The sequence below is a fragment of the Belonocnema kinseyi genome, chromosome 9, assembly GCF_010883055.1.
Source record: "Belonocnema kinseyi isolate 2016_QV_RU_SX_M_011 chromosome 9, B_treatae_v1, whole genome shotgun sequence".
NCBI classification, from domain to species: Eukaryota; Metazoa; Arthropoda; class Insecta; order Hymenoptera; family Cynipidae; genus Belonocnema; species Belonocnema kinseyi.
In genome coordinates this window covers 54922851-54936179 of record NC_046665.1, presented here as the reverse complement: position 1 = coordinate 54936179, position 13329 = coordinate 54922851, and the positions used below count along the sequence as shown (strand labels likewise).

The window sequence follows — 13329 nt, the reverse complement described above, 5'->3', positions numbered from 1 at the left end:
AAATTAAAATTCGAAAATTTTTTCTAAAGCCTCCAGGGGACTTCGTTTTCGCACGAAAAAATTTTATGTGCCCTTATTGCATCCGGACCCACATTTATTGTCATCTATAAATTTCACAAATAAAGCGCAATAATTGTTCACTGCAATAATACATCTATGGTAATTTTGGAAATACCCACATTATGGAAATTTTTTTGATAATTTAATTAAAAAATTAAATAATCATAAGATAACAAGAATAATAAAAGTCTTGTATGCTTTGTCATGAAAATATAAAATAGATAATTGAGGAGTAAGTGAACAAAGCGTGATAAATCCGTTCTTTTTTTTTGAAAAATTGAGATAATGATTGTTTTGTTTGTTGTTTGGAATATCATGAATTATATTATCAAACCTAAGTTGGCGAAAAAAACGTTTTCGTAGTATTAACATCTATCCATAAAATACACTGAATTTTTACAAAAGCTTTAGTTTTCGATTACAGATTCATTACGTAAATATAGGATGACCATACGCCTTGATTTATCAGGTCATTTCCTGATTTTTTGGTCTATTTTATGATTTTTTATGTCCGAAATCGAAAACTCGTGGTTTTTATTGCGTGTAACTAAATTTCGTTCACAATTTCTGAGGATGCAGCTTCCACTCAATTCAGTTTAAAAACTTCACATGTACAGAATTTTACTAATAGTTTAAAAAGAGAGAACATCAAATTGCCTACAAAAATTGAAAGTCATGAAAAGTATTTAAAATAATTAACATATTGTACAGATTGTTTTCAATTATAAAAAAAATGTTGAATTTGAAACTTATATTTGTATGAACTTTTTTGTTTAAAATTTATATTTTCTGTTTAAAAACTCAACATTTTTGTAGAAAATTTGTCTTTTTAGCATGAAAATTCGTTTTTGTTTAAAAATTCATCTGTTGTCTTAGAAATTTTATCTTGTGTAGCTAAAAATGCAGCTGCTTGATTGAAACTAGTTCTTTTTGATCAAAGGTTTTTAACTACTGTGTTCAAAATTCGTCGTTTTTGGTTGAATTCGACTGTTTTTGATTTCAAATTAAAAAACTTTGTTAGGTTGAAATATCAATAATTGCATTCTTCGTTAAAAATTCAACTACTTACATGAATGTGGAACTGCTTTGTTGAAAGTTCAGTTTTTGATTGAAAATCGAATTATTTTGTTAAAAAATCGTTTTTAATTGGTTGAAATTGAATTTTGTAATTAAATATTTAACTTCCATTTTTGATGATCAATACAAATTCGATCAATATTCCAGTTTTCTTTGAAAATATACCTTGTTTAGTTGCAAATTCATGCATTTTGTTAAAAATTTATTTCTTTGTTTACAAATTTAACTACTTTGTTGAAAATTCGTTTTATTTTGGTCAAATTTTTTTAAGTTAAAAATATAAATATTCAATTTTTGGTTAAAAGCTTCTATTCTTTGGTTGAAAATTGATGTTTATTGTTGAAAATTGATCATTGTGGTTGACAATACAACTATTTGGTTCAAAATTCATCTTTTTACATTCTCATCATTTATGATTGAGAAATTATTAGAATTGTCCGAAATTTGACATCACAGTTTTTCAACGGATCTCCTCGTTTCGAGACCCTCTGAATCTGACAATCAGATTTTTACGATGGCGTCTGTCTGTCCGTCCGGCCGTAAACACGATAAATCCCAAAAAAATGAACGGATCAAATCCATCTTTGGCATACTTTTTTGTAGGTCCTTGAAGAAAGGACGAGTTCATTAACCAGCCATTTTTGATAAAAATTAAAAAAGTGAGAGCATTTTGAAAACTTTTTAAACCACCTTTTTCTGAATTTGAAAATTCTATGTACGGATATTTATAGTATTAAAAATGGCAAACAATTGATCCTTATTGCTTTTTCCGATAAAAAGAAAATTCTCAGAGTTATAGCGATTTCAAAAATTTCAAAATCAACCGAAAATAAAAATTTTAAGTCAAGAAACGAAAAAATATGAATTAGCAAAAATTGTTATCCCAAAAAAGATCTGCAATTTCGTTAAGAATCACTTCCTGATAGGATGCGTACTTTTTGTTTTATTTGTGAAAAATAACATTGAAAATAAAAATGTGTGGAAAAACGACGAAAGTTACGAGAAAAAAAAAGACTCAAAAAAACTTGTTTACAAATGTCTGTCGGAAATCGAGCGCGAGCACCAGTTTCACGATGAGAATGTTTACCTCAAAGCCTACAGAACTTTGAGAAACTTAATCTTTGACTGTACTTAATTAAGTTGACAATTCAGAATATCAAGACGCATATAAATACTGCCATCTAAAATAGATCTCTTTGTTAAAGTTTTATTCAAGTATTCCAAATGTAAAGAATAAAAATCCGAGCGCGAAGCGCGAGATTCAACCGTCGCGCGCCCTAGGCGCGCTCAAACTTGCGAGCGAAGCGAGTCGTACGCATAACGCGCGAGTAGCATGTGCCTGCCAACGGGCAGATTTTTAATAAAAGATTCATGATTATAAAAAAAAATTTGTGAAAAAGGTAACTATAATGTTGAAATTTAAAAAATTCTTAACTGAAAATTTAGCTACTCGTTTCTTCGTTTAAGAATGTGACTATTATGTTGTTTTCGTTGAAAATTAATTTCTGAACTGAAAATGTAACTACTCCTTGTCATACTGAAATTATTAAAAATATATGATGCTCCATTTAAAAATGTTAAATGAACAAAACTTTGTAATATTTGGTTTTATAAAATCATTAATCAAAGAATGTGACAAAAATTTAGGAAATTTCAATGGTTGATCTTAAATAATTTACAGACACATAATTTACTTTTCATTGTATTTTTTTTTATGGAATATAAATCTACGTTCCGGTTTTGAATTACATTTTGTGTGTGATATTTTTTTTAGCATAAGATCACAGCCTCATGGATTAAATTTTGTTGTTTTTCTTTATATGTTTCTCTTAATCATCATTCATCAATAAAGTAAAAGAACAAATTTAATCCATGAAATGAAAAAAGAACACAATGAAAAAAAGATTTATATTATGGTATACAGTAAGTGGAAAATAAATATTATCCCAAGTTTCTATGAAGAATGTTCAATAACTTTTTACATATAAGTAAATATTATTGAATAGTTTTTTCTGTTAAAGTAATTGGCCATAAATGAAGGATGTCAGTACAAAACAGTTTATTGCATAAACAATTCATAACAAATTAAATACAATGTGTGTCACAATGATTTGGTTGAATTCTCATATCATAATATCTTCCTACTATCTAAAAACCAAATTTAATTGAAATTTAGTTTACATTTTAGTGTAATACTTTGGCAAGATGGAAACTTTTTTTTTCATGAATCATCGTAGTTTCACGACATTTTTGAGGAAAGCGTACAAAATGGCTTGGGAATGTTCAAATGATTCAGAAAGAACATATTGAGAAAATAGGATGTTTATTAGTTGTTTCTGAGAAAAATATTATTTTCATAATTTTTATAGTTTTTGAATTGGTGTCAATTTTTTATATTATCTCAGGAGGCTAGAACAGTCTTCATAAAGATTCATTTTTACGCTGCATCGTAAAAGACGTTTTTGACATTTTTAGTACTTTGTTGAAAAAAATTCGCTAAAAAATATTTGCTATGACTAGAGAGTTAAAATATTAAATGCAGCAAATGAACTTACTTTTTTTCGATCAGGTTTAAAATTTTTTTGAATACCTTGGCGGAACTTCAATTGATAAAAATACCTGAAAAAATGTATGCAGTTGAAGGAATGAAAAATAAATCGCAGAATTTAAAAATGCTCCATTTTGAGTTTGTTCGTTTTTTATTTTTTTCCATTTCTTAAATTTATTTCTGGTATTTTTGTTTTGAGTATTCAGAATTTCCGAAGAATTTAAAACCTTTGTTGAAGTTATAAGGCATATCATTTTAAAAACCACAACATGACTATGTAAAAAACACGTTCGTTTTCTATATTTGAGCTCAGTTAAATAAATGTTTAAAGAAATACAATCCAATATTTTACACATTTACTGCGTTTACATTTTTTATTTTCTCGGCATACAATTTGGTGTGTCAAATTCTTACTAGCAGAAAGACTTCAAATGTATCTGAAAAAAATCAATTATATAAATAATAATAATAATAATAATTTATATCCACATATATTTCCTCGAAATTAGATAACTTTTTCTAATCTTTCCTGATATTTTTTCACTCTGCAGAAAAATAGCAAATTTGTTGATTATCTAGTTCTGTGCTGCCATCTTTCAATTATTAAATATTGTTAATTAACACAACGAAGTATTGATTTTATTTACAGTTCAATCCATAAATTTTTTGGTATTAAATTTCAGGGTGCTGTATTTTTTGATTCTACCTTAAACATGGATGACGAAGAGTACCTTCAGCCAGTTCTTTCCTCTCAAGAGCAAGAAAATTTCCAGAAACTAGAAACCATCCCAGTCGTTGCGTTTCCACTGATTTTTGGCGTAATAATAATTTATCGTTATCAATTTGAAAAAATCCTTTAATTAAATAAGAAGCTTTACTAATATGAATACAGGGATCACAGTTTTTCTCCTATTCACCTGCTTTTTCCCTATTCTCTAAAAACATCCCCTTTTCCCCTTCCCTCTTGAAGTATACTACATTTGAGAATATAATATTTGAATCACGCGGGTAATTTCGGAGCGGAAAGCAGTCCCGAGTTTGAGCAGTAAAATTTGAACTTGCATATATAATTTATAGCTAAGCTAATGCCAAGCAAATGCAAATAAAAATTTCACGACTTAAACTCGGAATTCTTGCGTCTCAGATTTTGTTTTTAAATCTTACAAATACAAAAATTGTAAATTTTCGTGATTTAATTATTAATTATGACATTCTTTAAAACAGGAAATATTCTTGATTGCGAGATGATCAGAGTTTTTCCAAATCTTATAAATTCTCTGAGGAGAATCCATTTCATGAATATTAATTTGCCAATGGCAACCCATTTTCAATCAACTCAACCTTTATCGAAATATTTGGAACAGACTGCAATTTTATTTGCAACAATTAAATATTCAACTCTTGAAAATTCAATGATCAGTTTTCTTTAATTGACAAAAATTGTATTTTCAACAGTAGAAAATTGAATATTCAATGGTTGAAAATTTCAGAAGATTGAATTTGCAATGGTTGAAAATTGAAGACAATTGATCAATGAATTTTTCAAAGTAAAAAATTCTACTATAGAAAATTGAAGAAATTAGTAATTGATTTTTCAACAGTTGAGAATTCTTTTGTAGAAAAATGAAGAACATTCAATTTTTAATTGTTGACAACTGAACAAAGTTGATAATTGAATTTTTAACACCAGAAAATTAAAAAAAAAAATTCAGAAAACCTGCTGCCATTATAGAGGTTTAAAGAAAAAAAATCGGGTTTTTTGAAAAACAAAGCACAAAATTCAAATATACATAACTTTTTAGAAAAAATTCTGTTTGCAAATCGGAAAAATACGTATCGCCTAATTTCCTCTAAAAAACAACATATTTGGCCCTCCAGAGGTTCTGCAATTTCAAGTGTTAGGGCCCTGTCTGATGTGAAATGGATTCAGCCTGAAGAAAATTGAATTTTCAATTGTTGAAATTTATATGTTAGTGAAAATTTAAAATTGAATTTTTGACTGTGGAAAATTGGAGAAAATTGATCATTGAATATTCAGACGATGAAAATTCAAGATTTGAAAATTGAAAAAAAATTGAATTTGCAACTGTTGAAAATTGGAAAAAGTTGCATTTTTATCTCTTGGACATTGAAGATTTAAAACAGTACAAAATTGAATTTTCAATTTTAAAATTTTTTAAGAAAAGTGAGAATTGAATTTTAAACAGTTGAAAATTCTATCGTTGAAAATTGAAGAACATTAAATCTGTGGCTGTTTGAAATAAAAAATAAGAAAATTGAATTTTTAGCTATCGAAAACTGAAAAAAATTGACAGCTCAGTTTTCACATGCAGAAAATTCTACTGTTCGAATTTTTAGTGTTAAAAATTGAAGAAAATTTAAAACAAGTCTAACAGTTAAATTTCCTTTCATTTTCAACTGTTGAGTTAAATAATAGAATTTTATAGACATTTCATTACACAAAAAAAAATTTTTTTAAAGTCGATTGTTTTGAAAACGGGTCGATCTTGGCAAATAATGTTTTGACAAATTAATAGTCATCCTATTGACTCTTACTCAGGAATTTATGAGACCTACAAAAATGCCAACACTAATCGCCACCTTGTAACTGTATCCAATTTGTAAAGATAAATTCATTAATGTCAGGAGTCATTAAAACATGATTTCGAATTATTTAAAAATACAAGATTTCTTTTAGAAATTTTTTTTCTCTTCTGCATGTAAGGATTAATGTTTTGTCTTTCCCCTATTTCTCCCCATTTTTGTGACAAAATTATCCTATTTTTTCTTTCTTTTAGCTTCTTTTCGACAGTGATCCCTGGGAATATTAAAAATAATTTAGAAGAAAAATGAAAGAATTCTTCATATTACAGGTAGCCCTCGAAATCACTGGCATCATATTTGTATCCCTATGGCAAAAGGAGGAAGATAAGTGTGAAACGTACTTTATACTTTTGTACCTTCACTGCACATACTGGCTTATAATTATGCTGACTGACCACTTCTTGAAAGCAAGACACCATCATCTTCGAATTTCTGGATATCTGGATTTCTACCAGTCCACCTATCAACACATCAGAACTCCCCTTTTTATTGGATCGTTGTGGAACACTTTTTACTTGCTCTTAGCAGTTGTTCTTCACCAGACACATAAGTTGGATTACGAAAAATATTGCAGTAGTTCAGAATGGTTCACTCCACTTAATTATATAGTACTTCTTACCACTCTGGAAGTCTTAATCATCGTGCCCGTCTACGTAAATTATATCAGTGAGTTTTACACAATTAATTTCAGCCGTCTTACGTTTTTCCAGAGGGGTGACTCGCCATGCAAATACACTGAGTCAATTTTGTGTGGGACGACAGAAAATGAAAAACTGGCGCCACTAGCGCCACGCCCTACATTTGAATGACTGCTGTTAAGAAGCATGCGAGATGTAGTATTTTTCTCAGTTTTTGTAATATTTTGAACATTTGTGGATATTTTAAAAACTTTGAGCTTGAACTAAACCAAGATTAACTGTTTCTAGAATTAAAAAATTATCGAGGATTGCAAAATAGACATTAAAAACACTGGTAATGTATTTCTAAGGATTTTGATATTCAAGCAGAGTAAAATGGTAAAATATAAAGAATATGTCTTCAAGGCTTAAAGCAAATAAACTGAAAGTTCTAAAATGTTAATATAAATAACAGCTTTTTATTTTTATTTACTTGAATGATTCTACTTTATTATTACATTATAATAAAAATACATAAGAAATTATAATTTTTAATATTTAGTATATTGTATTAATCGCTAAGGTAGTGAAAAGATTATCAGTATGCAATCTATTAAGTTTACTGTACATTTAGTCATATATTATTAAAAAATTGGATTAAAATATGAAGATGTGAATTAAATATGGACTAAAGACATCGATGTATAGAACCGAACTGTCGAGCAGGGTACGACTCAACCCATTCAAACGAAGTAAAAAGTGTTTTTCTCCGTTTCAAAAAATGAGGTTGAACGTTGGCAACAAGCAATTAAGCCTGGAAAAGGGGATTTTATTATTAAACCTGGACATTTAGTGTGTGAGGATCACTTTTTAAAGGATCAGATAATTTGAAAAAAGGAAGTCTCAGCTCATGATTGAACGGTTATGGCGGTAAATATTACGATTTGTTCACACCAATGCCCTTTAGCCTAAAAGAACCGAATGGCTGTGACGGTTTCATGTATGCATTGATTTTTGAATTTTTAGATATTCTTGTTGTTGACGAACTTTTAGATTATTTTCATAGTATTTAAAATGATAATTTTAATAGTTTCAGAAGTTTTGAAAGTATTTTAAGACCCTTGCTGTCTTCAAGAAAAATTGTAAGAGTAACATCAATAGCAGTTTTTAATTATTGCAGAGTTGCTATATTTATGTACAATTACATTAATTTATTAATAAATGCAAGTATTAAACTATATTATAATTGTAAAATAATTATTTTTTTGCAGTCATAATGGCAAAAGAAACCTAAATTAAAACTAGGGGGTTTGCCATCTCAATTTCTAAACTGCCCTGATCACTGTTCGAAGGCTGAGTTTTGTATTAAACATTTCAGAATCCTTTGTCAAAAAATCGCCATTTATTAGACGAGGGCGTTTTTTAGCAGCCTTCGAACAATGCTCGGGGCAGTTTGGAAATTGAGATTTCGAAACCACTGGTTTTAATTTAAATTTATCATACCATTATGACTGCAAAAAAAAATAATTATAATACAATTTTAATTTGCTTTAATGCTTGAATTTATTAATAAATTAATGTAATTGTATACAAATTTTGAAACTCTGCGATAATTCAACACTGTCATTAATGTTACTTTTACATTTTTCTTACAGATAGTAAGTCTTGAAATATTTTTTAAATTTCAAAACTGTCACAATAATATAATAGTTCAGTAACAAGAAGAATATATTAAAATATAAAAATCAATTTCTTCATGAAATCGTCAGACCCACTCGATTATTTTAGGTTAAAGGAATATTACTCTTAACAAATCGCAATACTTACCGCAATAACCGTTTCATCAGAAGCTAAAACTTCTCTTTTCCAAATGATCTGATCCTGCAAAAAGTTATCTTCACACACTACGTGTCCAGGATTAACAATGAAATTCTTTCTGACACGTTTCATTGCTTGTAGCCAACTTTCAACCTAATTTTTTGGAACACAGAAAAAAACTTTTTTTACTCCACTTGAGCGGGCTGAGTCGTACCCTGATTTACAGTTCGGAGTTATACATCGATTTTCATCCATTTTTATTATATATTTATCCTTAAATGAATAAAATACGCCAAAAAGACGATAGATTTATGACATATTACAAGTTTTTACATGCAAAATAATAATACAACGGGCCGACCGGCCACCGGGCGTCGCAGCGGTGGCGCCAATGTTTCAAGACTCGCCGCTCTTCACAAAACTGACTTGCGCCTCTAATGCAAAAGCCATTCAAAAGAAGAAAATCGTGTCACCTCCCTGGTTTTTTCAAGGATGGAAATTGGGGTGGGGGTAAGGTTAAAGAGGAGAAACGTGGAGAGGGGAAGCTGGAGAATTAATGGGAAGGGAAATGCGAGTAGAAGAAGCAGGGGAGTGTAATATGGAATTAGCGGAAGTTATGGAAGGGAAATTATGGAAGGGGGAGTAATGGACGTGATGAGAAATGAGTGGTGGGCAATGTGGGGAAATTAGGAGAAATTATGAAAGGGGAAGTAGGCAAATGAGGTGAAGGGAAGCAGGGGAAATTATGGGAGGGGAAGTAAGAGGGGGAATTATAAGAAGGGAAGTGGTGGAAGTTAAGTAGGGGAAGGAAGGATAATGATGAATGGGGAAGTAGGGGGAAATTATTAGAAATGAGCGAGAGCAGGGGTGAGGAGGTGATGACCGAAGAAGGGAAAACTACAATTTGAAATTAAATTTTTCAACTGAAATTTCGACTTAAAATAAAAATAATTCGAAATTACATTTTATGTACAAAAAAAAATTTTGAATTGAAGAATTTGAATTTAAAAAAGGAGAAGAAATTTGGGGATTTACAATTTTTCCGAATTGGAGAAGGAACTTTTTTTTCATTTTTTATTGATTTTTATTGAGTTTGAAATTAAGAAATTTTATTTTTTCATTGTTGATTTGACAAAGTGACATTTTATATTTAAAAAATTCTTATCGAGTTGGAAAGGAGGAAATTTTGTATTTCAATATTTGCTGAATCAGAAGCAAAATAAGATTTCATTTTTAACATTTTTATTGAGCTACTAGAGGCAACTTTTTTCTTTTTGAAATGTTTATCGAGTAGGGGGGCAAAATTAGGTGTTTTTAATATTAAAATTATAGGTGGAAACTTCTTATTTTCAATTTTCTACTGAATTCGAAGGACATGTTTTATTTGTGAAATTTAATTTATAATTTTTCAATTTGAAAGTATGACAAGTTTCTATTTAAGACGTGTAAAGTTCAAAGCGGTTGAATGATCAATTTCGAATTTAAAAATGTTTTAAGCCTTAATTTCTAAGCTTTAAAATTCAAAAGATTTTTACTTTGTGCGTTTTAATTTGAATTTCAGTTTTGATAACTTCAAATTTTTAAAAATTTCAGTTTTAAGAGTTAAAATTTTTAATTTCAATGGCCGTAGAAAAAATTTTGCAAACCGGTAAGAAAGAATTATACTTTTTAATATGGAACATGGAATTTCCTTTAGAATAACAATTTTGACTAGGAACAGGTGATTTCTTCCATGTAATGGGAAATCTTAAAAATAATTTTAATTCTGATTTATAAAAAGAGAATTTAGAAACTAAAACCCTGATACAAGTCAGAATTGGCAAAATTTAAAAAATGCCTTATCCTAAATCAGAATTTGAATTAAAATATATATTGTGTGCAAATAAAAATTTGCAGACTTTGAAACTACACTCTTGTCAAATTTGAGAACGCGAGAGGTATTATATTTCTGAATTAAAATATAAAATGTTATAAATAAATATAATTCTGACTTGGAACAGGGAATTTACACATGGAACGGAAATTCTAGAAAAAAATTTAATTCTCATTTAGAAAAAGGGCATTAAAAAAAATCCTGTTCAAATCCCAGGCTTATAATTCTTTTACAAAATTCTATTCAGAATTATAATTTTATTTGCAAAATTCCCGGATTCAGTCTATTTTCAAAAAAATATATGACCTTTAATCGAATAATTGAATTTCCAAACAAGGGAAATTATTCAGTCATATTTTTCAACCAAGCAGATGTGTTTTTAACCAAAAAAGATGAAATTTTATTATCAGAAGCAGTTAATTTTAAACCAAAAAGAAATTTTTTTTAAACAAAAGAGTTAAATTTTTAAGCCAAAGTTATCAATACATTGCTCTTAATATGATAAATACAAAAAACACTGAGTAACTTCGAAGTAGCAAAAATAAAATTCCAAGTTCCTGAAAAAATCGTAACTCAGTTTTATCACAAATTACTTTTTAAAATAGTAACGAATTTACACTAAAAGTTCAAAAGAACGTTTCTTTTCAGTAACATAGTTACTTATAACAAGTTACTAGCTATAACTCTGGTTCTATATCAGATTTTTTTTAATATTTAAAAAATTGTAAACCTTGAAAACCTGAAAATGTCCGTGAATTTTCCAGGAGAACCTTGAATATGAATTTTTCTTTTGCTTTTAAAACAGTTTTTTTGTGAAATACAAAGAATAATTTAAGTCTTTTAATCTGTTATTGAAGAAGGACCTCTTTTAGAAGTCATATTGCTATTAAAAAGTTTTTTATTTATCGAGATATAATTCATCTTTGGTTCATTAGAGAATGATTAAAGAGATTTTAGGGCACTGTTTGTAGGCTGTACTAATTATTTTATCGATTGCAATAAACATTGTGAATAATTCTGTAACTTTTTAATTTCTTCTCCGCTAATATAAAATGTTAAGGTGTTCATTTTTTTGTGATATGCAACTTACAAATTATAAAAATTATTGTATACACGAGATTTCAAAACTTACATAACAATTCTAAAGACTTACAAATATTTCAATGCTTTTATAATATTTAAAAGTATTTTGAATGATTTCAAAAAGAGTTCACGGATTTCAAAGAATTAAAAAGAATTCAAGTATGTGAAAATGGAGTGTAGATAAGATTTCAAAAATTTAACAAAGATTTCGAATATTTTAATGATTTTAAATGAAGACAAGAGATTTCAGAAATCATTCACAGATATTTCAAAGAATTCATAAGGATGTCAAGAATTTCAAAAAGGGCATATTAACTAGATTTCAAAGATTATAAACAATCGGATTTAAAAGATTTAAAATAATTTCAAAAGGTTTCCATCAATTTGAGATTTCAAAAGATTTCAATTATTTCAACCGAAAACAAAAGATTTCACAAACAAAGTATAAGAAAGATTTTACAAATATTACACATATTTTAAAAGCTTTCAAAATATTTTACAAAGCTTTTAAGGATCTCAAAGATTTTACCAAAATGTTAAAAGATTTCAACTATTTTAATGATTCCAAATGAATACAAATCATTTCAGAAAGATTTCAAAGATTTCATAAAAATTTCAAATTCAAAGATTTCAAAAATGGTACAGTACACCAAAACCAGATTTAAAAAATTTGAAAACATCTTAAAGACTTCAACCGTTTGAAAGTTGCTTAGAAGATTTCAAAAGATTTCAAGCGATTTCAATGATTTCAAACGAACACAAAAGTTTTTATAAATAACGATTAAAGAAGTATTTCACAAATATTTTAAAGTTTTCATCAAAAATTCTGAAAAATTTACAAAGATTTTACAGTAATTTCCAAATTTCACAAAGATTTTCATGATTTCAAACGGACACAAAAGATTTCACAAACAAAGATTAAAGAAAGATTTCACAAACATTTCAAAGATTTCAAAATATTTCTCAAATCTTTCAAGGATTTAAAAAATTATACCAAAATTTTAAAAGATTTCAATTATTGTAATGATTCCAAATGAATATGAATGATTTCACAAATATTTCAAAGATTTCATAAAAATTTCAAATTTCAAAAATGGTACATTACACCAGATTTAAAAGATTTCAAAAATTTTTTAACTTTTAAAATGGTTTGGAATTTTCGTAGAAGATTTCAAAAGATTTCACAAAGATTTCAAATATTTAACATAGATTTCGAACATTTTACAAAAATTTGTAAACTTCCAGAAGATTTCAAAAATTTTTAATTTCTTAAAAGGTTATGGTAAATCAGATTTCAAAGCATTTCAAATATTTGCAACGATTTTAAAAGTTCTTTTGGGATCTCAGAAGATTTCACAATGATTTCAAATTGATGCAAAAGATTTTAGAAAGATTTCACAAAGATTTCCAAATGTGAACAGTAAAACAGAAAGATTTCATAAATATCTCAAATAATCCATAAGGATTTCAAGAATTTCAAAGATTTCCGAAAGGTTACAGTAGACCAAAATACAAAATATTTCAAAGGTTTTTAACGAGTTCACATACTTTAAGAAAATTTCAAAATATTTCACGAAGGTTTCAAATATTCCAGTGATTTCAAATAAATACCAAAGTTGTAGGAATGATTTCACGAAGAATTAAAGAAT

The 13329-nt window shown here is 27.9% G+C and overlaps 1 protein-coding gene across 2 annotated transcripts in view; it reads left to right on the top strand.

Moving 5' to 3' along the window:
* LOC117179842 (transmembrane protein 192) overlaps positions 1–13329 on the top strand; it is an 18072-nt gene that overhangs the window by 3017 nt on the left and 1726 nt on the right. For both annotated transcript variants that reach the window (XM_033371991.1, XM_033371990.1), the window contains exons 2-3: positions 4369–4503; positions 6559–6955. In XM_033371991.1, the coding sequence (XP_033227882.1) occupies positions 4399–4503; positions 6559–6955 (502 nt within the window). In that variant the 5' untranslated portion in view covers positions 4369–4398. The remainder of the gene's footprint in view (positions 1–4368; positions 4504–6558; positions 6956–13329) is intronic.